We start from the raw sequence: 13,346 nt of genomic DNA on the forward strand, positions 1-13,346 counted from the left end.
AAAAGGGAGAGGATTTAAGGATTCATTTTTGTATCTTAAGTCACAATTCCAAAATTTTGGAGCCTAATTCTTTTGGATTTTTTTTTTTTTGATAAAAAGCAGAGATTTTGATGCTAGTAAATAAAAATACAAGCACATGTGGCCATGAAAAATGTGACAAAAGGTTGGGAGGATTGGGGAAAAAAAGGAAAAAAAGAAATAAAATAAGTGAAAAAAAAGGGATGTTCAAAAGTTCCAAATTAGCATTCTAAGAAACACCAACGAAGTGGTGGGCAAATCTAGGGGTGCCAACACGTGATAAAACAAAAAGCCTCGGCCATGCTCATTACACCGCCACTTGTCAACAAACAGTCCCCTATTTCTCATTCGCCCCCACTCTCTCCTGTCATTTGTCCTCTCTCTCCCTCTCTCTCTCTCTCTCTCTCTCTCTCTCTCTCTTTAAACTCTCTCTCACGCTTAAACACCCACATCACATGTCTCATGTCATGTAGGGAGAGAGAAGAGAGAGAGTGTTTGTGTAATCAGGTGAGCAGCAAGGAGAGGTCAGGATTTGCTACAAATCCGCAATTGGGTAAACCCCCCAAACCCCCCACCCTTATCCTATCTACTTCTCCTCGGCTCTCTGTACTTGTTTCTTCACTTCCCAGCTCCTTTTCTTTCTTTTCTCTTTTCTCTTCTCTTCTCTTCTCTTCTCTTTCATTTTCTGTTTTCCCCCTTTGCTTGGTTCACCACTGATTTCTCTCCAAGTACTGCCATTTCAAGCCCTTTCCGTTTTATCTCACCCTGTGCATGCTCACCATTTTGCTTCAATCAGTGGCCATGTACCAGTGGTTTTTCTCCATTTAGCTGCTTTGTTTCAACATTCTGCAATGTTTTTTTGAACTGGGTATTCAGTTTTTTCTCCAAATATAGCCATTTCATAGTAAAAAAAACATAATCAAAATGGCTCCAAGGTCAGGTAGAGGCAAAGGAAATAAGGGTAAAACAGAGAAGAAGAAGAAGGAGGAAAAAGGTAAGAATTCCCACATAGTGCATAAAGAAATCTCAGGTTTAAAGGCCTTTCTTCTGATTTCCCTTTTGGGTAATTTTGCTTAAACTATTTTTGATTTGCAGTTGTGCCCAGTGTTCTTGACATAACTGTCATCACCCCATATGAATCACAAGTCATACTCAAGGTAATTTGATGATACATATTTTTTTTAAATCTAAAAAAAAAAAAGGAAAAGAAAATTATCATTCTCCACATTTCGCTAAAATTAATATGTGATTAATGTGTTTCTCTCTGAAGGGCATCTCAACTGATAAAATACTTGATGTGAAAAAGCTGCTAGCTGTCAATGTGGAAACATGTCATCTCACCAACTATTCTTTATCTCATGAGGCAAGCTTCAAAATTTTCTTCCCAAATTTGTTGAACTAAAAACACAATTCCCCTCCCAACCACCCCCCCCTTTTTTTTTTTTTACATTTATTATTAATTTAATCAACAAAATTAATTTTGTGTAATCAGGTTAAGGGACAGAGATTGAATGATAAAGTAGAGGTTGTATCTCTGAAGCCATGCTTGCTGAGGATGGTTGAAGGTGGGTCACACTTTCCATAGTTTTATACACCAGTAGGCCAGTATTCACCACTGTGTGGGCCTCTCCATGTTCATTGGAAATGCTACTTCCAAGCATCTCTTTATTGATTCCATGAGAAATGCTTTTTTTATTCCATTTTAATATTTTTTTTCATATAAAAATAAGCATTAATTGTTTTATATATTCCTGATTTCCACAAACCCTAAATTATTTTTATTCTTAAAAGAAGTGCCAATAATTTTTTTGAGGAAGAAACACTTTATTTGAGTAATAAAAATACCATACCGTTTTGTATTTTATTTATTGAATAATTGATTGACTAAGTGGAAAATAGTTAGGTTGGTAGCCTCCACTATTCTGAAATATTGTTGTACCTTGAAATCAAAAGGAGAGTCAGAGATGATGCAATTTTGGAGAAGTTAAAAATTTAAAATTCAAAGATCATATCATCATGAAGACTTTTTTTTTAAATTTATACCCTAACATCAATTTTATAATATGATTAAATAATAATAATAATAATAATAATAATAATAATAATAATAATAATAATAATAATAATAATTATTATTATTATTATTATTATTATTTATTTTTCATTTATTTTTTAATATAATGGAGTTGGAGGATGGTTTTCTTTTATAGCTGACCTAATAAAATTCATTTATTGATGCACACACATAAGACATGAAACAACAGTAGTTTGGAATCTTTTGAATAGTTTATTTATTCATTTTTTTGGTGCTTACCAGTACTGGTAAAGATATTTTAAAAACCAGAATCAGAGTAACAAAATCCATGAAAGCTGCATATTGTTATTGTTGTTTTACTATCAAATAGGGGAAAAAAAAAAAAAGAGAATAAGAATCTGAGAGGGAAAGTGAATTCCAAATCTTTTTCCATGAAAATAAATTTGTGACCAGTGAATGCATAAGTTGAATGGACAAAAGGTTAGTTGTTTGTTGTAAGCTTCAAACTCTGACTTACTGCTCATACCTACTTTTCCAAAAGTTGATTTAATTTCTTAAATTTATGTTGGTTATGCTCATTGTTTTTTTTTTCTTTTAAAAAACAAACTCATAGTACTACTAAGATCAAATTCAATCTCATTTTCAATCTTGATGTTTAATCTAATCTTTTCTCTCAATGTTTAACATTATATGCTGTTATGAAAATTTATTGTATTTTGAAAAAATAACTCTCTGATAATTGAAATGAATTACATTGATGTCCAAGAATTATTAATTATCTACACAAATGCCATCATCTTTCAGAGGACTATACAGAGGAAGCCCATGCAGTAGCACATGTACGTAGGCTCATGGACATAGTTGCATGCACCACCTTCTTCAGCAAACCCAGGAACACCAGATCACCACCTGCAGCCACAGAAGCTCGGAGCAGGAAGACCTGGAACCAGAACCTGGATGGCGAGCTCAGAAGCGGGTCTGCGGTGGAGCCTTCTATCTCAGAGAGATATGACATGGCTGCCATTCACCCCAACCCAAAACTCTCTGATTTCTATGAGTTCTTTGCTTTGTCTCACCTCTCTCCCCCTATTCTAAGTGGGTTTTGCTCTGTTTTTGGTTTGGTTTTTTGTTGGTCATGGAAATGGGGTGTGTATGGTGTTAATGGGGTTCTGTGATTTGGAATTGTGTTTGCAGATTTGAGAAGAAGCGACAGGAAAGATGGAGGAGAGAAGCAAGAGAGTGACTATTTTGAGATTCAGGTGCTTTTCTCCCCTTTGTGTCCATGTGTAAAATTTCACAAAACTTTGCTCATAATCAATTTTAATTTAGTAATGAATTTTTAGCATTTTACACAAATTTTGTAGAACATGATAAAATTTCCAATTTTCTCTTTTTTAGACAGAAAATCAAAGTTTCAAGACATTTTTTCCTAATCTTTATCATGGTTTCTTTTTATTGCAGAAGCTTTAAGATACATCAATATTTTCCTAATTTTTGTTATTTTTTTATCATGGAAATCGGTTTTCTTCCATAATCAAGAAATTAAGATAATTGGTTTTCTTCCCAATTCCACATAGGACTCATAAGGCATGTTGATCACCAGCATAATGGCAGCATAGATCAGTAGTACTAATTTTTTTCTTCATTATCAGTTCATTTTACTTCTTTCCTTAAACGATATTTTGTAGTGTTTAGTAATTGTTAATGCATACAGATTAAGATCTGCAACGGCAAGCTAATACAAGTGGCTGCTTCAGTGAAAGGGTTCTGCACCAGGGGAAAGCAATTTTTACAAAGCCACTCCCTGGTGGATCTTCTGCAACAGCTCAGCCGAGCTTTTGCCAATGTGGGTGCTTCGAGCTTTTCCTTTATATACTGCTTTGAGATACTCTAATTTCATACGCATACTTGCATTTCTGTGGTGTAACTAATTTGTGTGATCCTGTGATAAATTCAGGCATATGAATCCTTAATGAAAGCTTTTGTAGAGCACAATAAGGTAATATTCTTTATTGACAAAATTTTTTTCTAGTGTAAATTAGTTCTGTTGGAACTACAAATCTCTAAGTTCTTGCTGTATCATTTTCTTCTTCCAGTTTGGTAATCTTCCATATGGATTTCGTGCAAACACATGGCTGGTCCCTCCATCTATTGCTGAAAATCCTTCAAGTTTCCCATCCCTACCATCAGAGGATGAGTGTTGGGGAGGCAATGGTGGGGGCCAGGGAAGAAATGGTAAACATGATCTTCGGCCATGGGCAACGGATTTTGCAATATTGGCTAGTCTTCCTTGCAAAACTGAGGAGGAGAGGGTGGTCCGAGACAGGAAGGCTTTTTTGCTTCATAATCTATTTGTTGATGTTTCTATCGTTAAAGCTGTTTCATCAATTCGCCATGTCATGGATTCTAATGTGAATTCAAAAGACACATCAAACTGTTCTTCAGGCTCAATCATGCACAAGGATCATGTGGGGGACTTGTGTATTACAGTAAAGTGGGATTCAGCAGATGCAAGGTCGAAGTCTGAAGGGAAAGTTAATGGCAGTTACTCACCTGGCATGTCTGCTAAAGAAATTGCTCAAAGGAATTTACTTAAAGGTGTGACTGCAGATGAAAGTGTAGTTGTTCATGTAAGTAACATTCTACCTCTGCTAGCTCCAAGGTTCTGTTTCTTTATTTGATAGGAAAAAATGTCACTACAATCGGGAAAACTGTTTTGAAAGTTTAGTAGGTTTACTTGGCTTCCCATTTCAGCTTGCTTCTTTTATTAAGATTTAGCCTCTTGATTGCCCTACATTCTGTTGCAGTAAGCATCATTGCTTTTTTAGCTATCTTTAAAAGGTTATTTTGATAGATATTTGTTCCGTGCTGTAGACCGGATTTTCTAGAGGCATAGATTTACGATCTCTGTCATAAATATGACTGAACAACATAGGAAGCTTTTTGCAGGATACTTCCTCATTGGGTGTCGTCATTGTAAGACACTGTGGATACACTGCAACTGTACAAGTTGCTGGTGATGTGCAGAAGGGAAAACTCATGGCTCAAGATATTGAAATTGATGATCAACCAGATGGGGGAGCCAATTCTCTCAATGTTAACAGGTTTGAATCTGTAATCTAGCATTTTGCACCCAAAACAGAACTCATACATATTATGTGATTCTGTAGATGGTATAAGCACTCTGTAGTTTGTAGAGAGGGGTGTTGCTGCTGTTCCACTGAGATAAAAATCTCTGAACCATGGGCTTTTAGTGTGAAATATTTTGAAGAAAATTTGTAATCCGCTGATCTTCCAATCATATATTTGATCAGTAAAATGAAGAAGCAAAACACAAGTCCATTTTGGAGATACCTCTCCTCTAATGGCATGTTTGGAAATCGAGTTAGTTCTTCTTCCCCTGTTAAGAGGATGAAGATTCACCCTTCATGTTATCATGCATTTAATTTTATTTGCACCGCATTGTCCTTGTTTTATTGAGTTGTAGTGCCAGCGAAAGCTTTGATGCCAACAATATTAGTTTAAGAACACAAAGATAAAACAATTACATATACGGTACACGAGGTTTTAACGTGGTTCGGCCAACTATGCCTACGTCCACGGATGAGAGATAATGATTCCACTATACAATAGAAAATATTACAGAGGACAGAACCAAATATAACTATTGGGTTCTCGAAACATCCCATGTTTCCCCACTTCTTGTATCCATACCTTACTACGAGCCCTCTCGCTCCACCGGGTACCTCCCGTTTTTTCTCACATCTCTATCCACCTTGTATAGTCTCTACAGGCCCATCTCCATCTCATAACTTTTTCCCCTCATGACCTAAAATATTTATAGAGATATTTCTAACAACCTTCCTTATTCTATAAGGAAGTCTAGTATTACAATAATATATCATCCTAGAAATATTCTATATAATATTCTTTACAAAAAAGGAATCTATACTAATTAGGAATTTGGGACACTTCCTAATAATCTCCACCTTGGACCAAATTCTATGAAGTTAATCTTCAATCTCTCCATGACACAAACCTTTTTGTATCATATCACCACGAAAGAGCAATCGACTCCACTTTCAGTGAAAATTCCTTTTATTTTCATCTTGTGTGCTTTGTGATCTTTTACTCTTCCAGAAATCTTCAATCCAAGCTCTGATACCAGTTGTAGTGCCAGCGAAAGCTTTGATGCCAACAATAGTAGTTCAAGAACACAAAGATAAAACAATTACATATACGGTACACGAGGTTTTAACGTGGTTCGGCCAACCATGCCTACGTCCACGAATGAGAGATAATGATTCCATTATACAATAGAGAATATTACAGAGGACATAACCAAATACAATTATTGGGTTCTCGAAACATCTCATGTTTCCCCACTCTTTGTATCCATACCTTACTACGAGCCCTCTCGCTTCACCGGGTACCTCCTGTTCTTCCTCACATCTTTGTCCACCTTGTATAGTCTCTACAGACCCATCTTCATTTCATAACTTTTTCCCCTCATGACCTAGAATATTTATAGAGATATTTCTAACAACCTTCCTTATTCTATAAGGAAGTCTAATATTACAATAATATATCAACCTATAAATATTCTTTACAAAAAAGGAATCTATACTAATTAGGAATTTGGGACACTTCCTAACATATTGTAGCACGTAGGATTCAGATGTATGCTTGCTTTTAGTTTCTTTTAGCATCTCCATGGACTCATTAGGTTTTAATCTTATACAGTTTACGGGTTCTGCTTCACAAGTCATGTAGTGCTGAATCCACTGGAGGATGTCACTCACCTCAGGCCACTGTGGATGATCAAGAAACTTCTAGATGTCTGATCCGGAGTGTAATTGAACAGAGCTTGGCTAAGTTAGAAGAGGAGCCTGCTGTTTCTGAAAGGTCTATCAGATGGGAACTCGGATCTTGTTGGGTGCAGCATCTACAGAAACAGGAAACTCCAGCTGATAACAGTTCTAAAGACCGCAAGGATGAAAATGGGACTGAACTTGCTGTCAAAGGTCTTGGGAAGCGATTTAAACTGTTGAAGAAGAGGGAAAAGAAACTGACTATGAGTGGCACAGATGTTAAGGAAGGAAATGATTCTCGGCCCAGCAGCATAAATGGTGGAATAGATGGAGGGGAGTCCAACAGTGAGGCTGAATTGAAGAAATTAATTAGCAAGGAAGCCTACTTGCGTTTGAAAGAAACGGGAACTGGTCTTCATCTAAAGGTTTCTTGGACACTCTTTTCAATAACCAAAAAATTTTTATTGACTAATATTATTGATTAATAGAACCGAGAAAAGAATTTCAATAGGTTAGTATACAAATTAACTTTTATTACAAGATAATTTTAGGGATGCATCATTCACTAGATAGCATTGGATTCTTAATGTGATTATGATTATGGGTAGTTGTGGGAGTGCTTTTCAAGATACTAATTGTTTTAAGTTTGCTTCTTGAAACAGTCTGCCGACAAACTTATTGAGATGGCACACAAGTATTATGATGAAATCGCTTTACCAAAGCTGGTAAGATTCTTTTTATCCTGTCATTTGTATTAGATAAAAAACTAGGGGTCTTATGTGCTGCTTTTTATGGATGCCATATCTTATTTGTTTAGGTGACGGACTTTGGATCACTTGAGCTTTCTCCTGTTGATGGCCGCACGCTAACGGATTTTATGCATTTAAGAGGACTACAGATGCGCTCTTTGGGTCGTGTGGTTAGAAACTAATTCCTCTCTATATAAAAAACCTATCCTTTTGCTATCTGAAGCTAAATTAACAGGACAAGTTGTCTTAATCAGGAATTTTCCTCTGGAAATCTAATTTTTTGGTGCAACTTGTAGTGTTTGTTAACTCATCATATACTTCACTTCTGTAAAGGCTTTTAGTTATTTATATGTGAAAGTCAAGAATTTATTGTTTGATTCTAATCACTCTTGATAAACCAGGTGGAACTTGCTGAGAAACTTCCTCACATACAGTCACTCTGTATTCATGAGATGGTTACTCGAGCATTCAAGCATGTACTCAAAGCAGTTGTTCGTTCTGTTGAGAATGTTGCAGATTTGCCTGCAGCAATAGCATCATCCTTAAATTTCTTGCTGGGATGCTGCACCATGGAAGACAGTGACCAAAACTCGAGACATGAAAATGTTGTCAAATTACAGTGGTTAAAAACTTTTCTTACCAGAAGATTCGGTTGGACACTAAAAGATGAGTTTAAACACTTGAGGAAGTTCTCAATTCTTCGAGGACTTTGCCAAAAGGTATGATGCCTCTTTGACTGCTTCTAGCTATTTATCTTGTTCAATACATTATTTTACTAAAAATTATTTTGGCAGGTTGGGTTGGAGTTGGTTCCAAGAGATTATGACATGGAATGCCCAAACCCCTTCAGGAAACATGACATTATCAGCATGGTTCCTGTGTGTAAGGTAGGAATCCATTCTCTCACCCTCCCTCCCTCCCTCCCTCCCTCCTTCCCTCCCTGCCCTTCCTGAGAATTTTGGTGTTGAGTTGATTTCCTTCTTGGTAAGCCAGCTATTAACGGCTTCAAAACAACCTGGATGTTTAAATTATGTACAGCATGTAGGGTGCTCTTCTGCAGATGGTCGGACTTTATTGGAGTCATCGAAGATTGCGCTTGATAAAGGAAAGCTAGAGGATGCTGTTAACTATGGAACAAAGGTACCAAAATCATTCAATATGTATTAAATGTGAATTCTTTGTCTAAATAGAAATTCATGGATCCTTTTTATTGTATTCCTCTCACTTGAAGGCACTGGCAAAGATGATAGCTGTATGTGGTCCATATCATCGAACCACTGCAAGTGCTTACAGTCTTCTAGCAGTTGTTCTTTACCACACTGGGGATTTTAATCAGGTAATACAATCTTTCTTGGTGGCACATGAACTTTAGTTTCAAGAATTTGAGTTGAGATTATTCCTTGAAGCAGAGATATTTGTCTTAACAGTTAAAATAATCTATTGAAAAGAGTGTGATGGGATATAGGGTAATGAAAATTCAAATTAATACCTAACTATCAAATTGAAGTCATTAAAAAATAAGGATCACAGATTAGGAAAGTTCAACTTCTTGTCTTCAGAATAAACCAAATACTCCTTTTCAAGGCTAAAATAGCTTGTGCATGTTCAAAGGCTGAGGCAATCAGTACTTTTTGTTGATCATTCTAAAATGCTTCCAACTCATGAATATTGTGTCTACTGATACACTCACATTTGAAATTTCTTTTCCAGCTGCTTGGTCTCGTTGGTTTTCTGTGTTGTATGTCTGCAAGTGACTGGTCCAGTTGCTTTATTCTCTAAACTTAAATTTTCTTCCTTGTCTAGGCAACTATATATCAACAGAAGGCTTTGGATATCAATGAGAGGGAACTTGGGCTTGACCATCCTGATACAATGAAAAGCTATGGAGATCTTTCAGTTTTTTACTATCGTCTCCAACACATTGAATTGGCTCTGAAGTAAGCTAGAAGTGGCTGGCCTTCTGTTCTAGCTTTCAAAACTTAACATTTTAAAGTTTCTCGTAAATAGTTACTTAAAAAGAGTGAAGTTCAATTTCAACTAACATTTTCCTGAATCTGTTGTTTTATTCTGGAGCATTCTCATTCATTCTCCTAGCATGGCATCTTATGGTGTTGATCATATTTCTTTTCATCGAATCGCTTGATCATCCCTAAGCATTATTGGCAGGTATGTCAACCGCGCTTTATATCTTCTTCAGTTTACATGTGGACTGTCTCACCCCAACACAGCTGCAACATATATTAATGTGGCTATGATGGAAGAGGGCATGGGAAATGTTCATGTTGCTCTCAGATACTTGCATGAAGCACTTAAGTGCAATCAAAGATTACTAGGAGTGGATCACATACAGGTTTTTCTCTCTCTCCATCCCTCTCTCACTCTCTCTCTTAGTGTAAGTTTGATGTATTGGGAGCTAAATTTTGTATTTGAACTTCTCATCCTGCAGACTGCTGCCAGCTATCATGCCATAGCCATAGCACTGTCTCTGATGGAAGCATATTCTCTCAGTGTGCAACATGAGCAGACTACACTCCAGATACTCCAAGCAAAACTTGGGCCAGAGGATCTCCGTACTCAGGTACCAAGATTTTCCTAATCTTGACATTTAGTTAGTTCCTTGTCTCTGAAATAATATTTTAATTGCAAAGAATATAGCCCCTTAAATTATGAGTACTGTAAAAAATTGACCATTGCTTCATTTTTCTTGAGTTACTTGACCACAATAAAATGATGTCACATGCATTGTTGTTTATCTTATAAAATCCTTTCTGATCTCGTCATCTGGTTAGGCACCTATGATTGCTAGCTTTCTTGACCTCATGTGAGAAGTATTTTGAAATGTGTTAGATTGTTGCTGATTGTCCTTTATGCGACCAATTGAGCTAAGGGCATGTTTAGCTAATACAATGTCACTATAGATACATAAAATGGAGTCATCAATTGACGGGCGTGTGTGTTCTCATGCAGGATGCTGCTGCATGGCTTGAATATTTTGAATCAAAAGCTTTAGAGCAGCAAGAAGCAGCAAGAAATGGAACTCCAAAGCCAGATGCATCTATTGCAAGCAAAGGCCACCTTAGGTATTGATATGGTATTCCCATATTACTTGGTTTTTATGCTGTGTGACTATTTCTTGGAACTCCAAAACCTTTGACCCTTTTTTTGCAGTGTATCAGATCTCCTTGATTACATTAGTCCGGATCAAGATTCAAAGGGGGGAGATGCCCAGAGAAAACAGCGGCGTGCAAAGGTAGTTACTTATCTTACTCTCTTTGTTTTTTCACTCATATGGACCAAATTCTGTAGCATTTGGTCCTAATGCTTTTGTGCTGTTGGGATAACCCATTTAACAATACCACTAAGAGTATTGTTAAACCCTGAACTTAGCTAACACTTCCAAACTGAAGAAAATGTGATTGATGGAAACTTAATCATGCATTCTAGCGAGCATTGCTGAAGATTTTGTGTGCTGTTTCTATCAGGTGGTGCATGTTAGTGATAAGTTCCATCAAGCTCAGACTGATGCAATGACCAAGGACATTGTTCTTCATGATAACAGAGAGAAAACTACAGCTGTGGTAGAAGAAAATACTGAAGAAATGAAGTTGGACACAGTTCCTCCCAAAGAACCAACAGACAATGGTAACACTAGAACCGAGCAGACAGTTACATTAATTGAAAGTATCCAAGAAACAATCTCAGATGAGGGATGGCAAGAAGCCAATTCAAAGGGGCGTTCTGGAAACATTTCTAGTCGGAGAATTTCCAGGAGAAGGCCAGAGCTTGCTAAGCTAAACGTGAGCAGGTCTGAGTACTCTAATTTTAGAGAGAGCAGCCACAGACGGGAAATCAATACATCTGCCCAAAGAACAACCCCCAAAACTGTTTCAACTCATTCAGCTCCATTGAAGCAACGAAAGGTTATTAGCCCATGTTCTGGAGAGGATTTGAATAAACCGCAGGCGAAAACTCCAGTTTCCAAAATTTCCTCAGCACCGGCAACTCTCACTGCCATGGCTTCAAAATCTGTATCTTACAAGGAAGTTGCTGTGGCACCTCCAGGTACGATATTAAAACCATTACTGGAGAAGGTGGAAGAAAAAACTGAAGAGAAAACTGAAATCCAGATGTCTAACACTCTTGAGACATCAAAGGGGGAAGAAAGCGACAAGGTCATGGTAGAAGTAGAAGAAGCAGTACCAGATGATGAAGACACAAAAGGTAGTGCCGATGGAAGTGTAACTGAGTCAGAGAAACCTGCCTCAGAACCTGAAGAAGTGTCCTCTCCAGATGATCAGGAAAAGCCCATGGAAACAAATGGGAGTAAGCTTTCAGCTGCAGCTCCACCGTTCAATCCAGGTGCACACTCTCTGATTCACACCCTAAGCTCAGCTGCTGTCACTAGTGTTTATGATGTAACAGCCAGCCAAGGCATGCTTGCTGAGCCTATGGAACTCCCTCCTGTTGCTGCAAGAGTTCCTTGTGGACCAAGATCACCCCTCTATTATCGAACAAATAACTCTTTCCGCATCAAAAACGGATATTTGAAATACCAAAACCCTGTCATCGGACGAAGCGGATTTGGGCCTTCAAGAATCATGAACCCACATGCACCAGAGTTTGTTCCTAGAAGAGCTTGGCAAACAAAAACTGCAAATGCAGATTCACAAGCTCCACCTGAGTTGGATTCTTTTGTTGAAACCAATAAAGAGCTTCCCACAGAAGAGGAGAATCTTGATAAGAAGGCCACCAATAAAGCCAAAGATGGAAGGAAAAAGAGTACCTCTGATTCGGAGAAGTCGGAGCTGGCAAGGCAGATACTGCTTAGCTTCATTGTAAAGTCAGTCCAGCATAACCTGGATCCTCCAAGTGAGGCTGCAGTCAATGAGAAGCACGAATACACTGGAAGTTCTTCAGAAGCCATTGCAAACGACACTGCAATTATAACAATCCTTTACGGGAATGAGGGGAAAACCAACTTAGTGTCTGAATCCAGTGACAGTCAGCAGGCAAAACCAGATGTAAATGCGAACAAGAACGGTGATGGTGAGGGATTTACAGTAGTCACAAAGCGGAGAAGAAATAGGCAACATTTCACAAACGGAGTAAATGGGCTGTACAATCAGCAATCAATCTGCGCTTCGGTCCGCTGACAAGAACTGAAAATGAGTAAAATGAGAGAGGTGTTATCTTGTTCATCAAGCAGTTGTAGTGTGATAGAAGCATCTTTGGATCCCATTTCAACAGTGTAAAAAATGGTTGAGAAATAAATGATAGAAGGGAAGTTGCAGGTATCATATGAGAGTTGGAACTCTACATGTAGGGAAGCCCACTTCGGATGTTCTAATAATCCATGTAGAAATTGTTGTTTTCTCTTGTTTAGAGATTTTGTTTGATCAATGAAAGGCTAAGTGCCTCTTTCAATAATTTCCTCCTTTTTCTCTTTGTTTTTGTTTGTTTTGTTTAGTTATGCACGTCCTTTTGGGAGGTATTTCACTTATGTTCAATCAAAACTTGATGAGAAAGGTGTTATATCTTAATATTGCATGTTACTTAAGAGTATGACAATAATTTTAAAAATTGTTTTTAATTTTTTTAATATTCGAATATTTTTATCGTTCAAATGTTACAAATACTAGAAACATTTTTTAAAATTAATGCCAAACACATTCTTAATTCGGTTTAGAAACTATAACACATTTTATAATCTTTTGATTGAAAATAGGTTTGTAA

The 13,346-nt window shown here is 37.2% G+C and overlaps 1 protein-coding gene across 2 annotated transcripts; it reads left to right on the plus strand.

The window, feature by feature from the left end:
* The first annotated feature begins 375 nt into the window (after positions 1-375).
* Positions 376-13,040, plus strand: LOC100254354 (protein REDUCED CHLOROPLAST COVERAGE 3). 2 transcript variants are annotated; one of them, XM_003632768.4, is made up of 23 exons: positions 376-1,012; positions 1,114-1,175; positions 1,289-1,381; positions 1,511-1,583; positions 2,858-3,148; positions 3,248-3,312; positions 3,768-3,899; positions 4,011-4,052; positions 4,150-4,683; positions 5,003-5,157; positions 6,797-7,289; positions 7,527-7,589; positions 7,682-7,783; positions 8,015-8,332; positions 8,408-8,500; positions 8,652-8,753; positions 8,845-8,949; positions 9,417-9,550; positions 9,780-9,963; positions 10,060-10,191; positions 10,581-10,693; positions 10,782-10,863; positions 11,096-13,040. In XM_003632768.4, the coding sequence occupies exons 1-23, from the start codon at positions 943-945 to the stop codon at positions 12,764-12,766; spliced, it is 5,109 nt and encodes a 1,702-aa protein (XP_003632816.1). In that variant the 5' UTR covers positions 376-942; the 3' UTR covers positions 12,767-13,040. The 2 variants fall into 2 exon arrangements, with proteins under 2 accessions (XP_003632816.1, XP_019077763.1); XM_019222218.2 differs by lacking the exons at positions 376-1,012; positions 1,114-1,175; positions 1,289-1,381; positions 1,511-1,583 and adding an exon at positions 2,511-2,533.
* Positions 13,041-13,346: the final 306 nt, after the last annotated feature.

Source organism: Vitis vinifera, chromosome 9 (genome assembly GCF_030704535.1).
Source record: "Vitis vinifera cultivar Pinot Noir 40024 chromosome 9, ASM3070453v1".
NCBI classification, from domain to species: Eukaryota; Viridiplantae; Streptophyta; class Magnoliopsida; order Vitales; family Vitaceae; genus Vitis; species Vitis vinifera.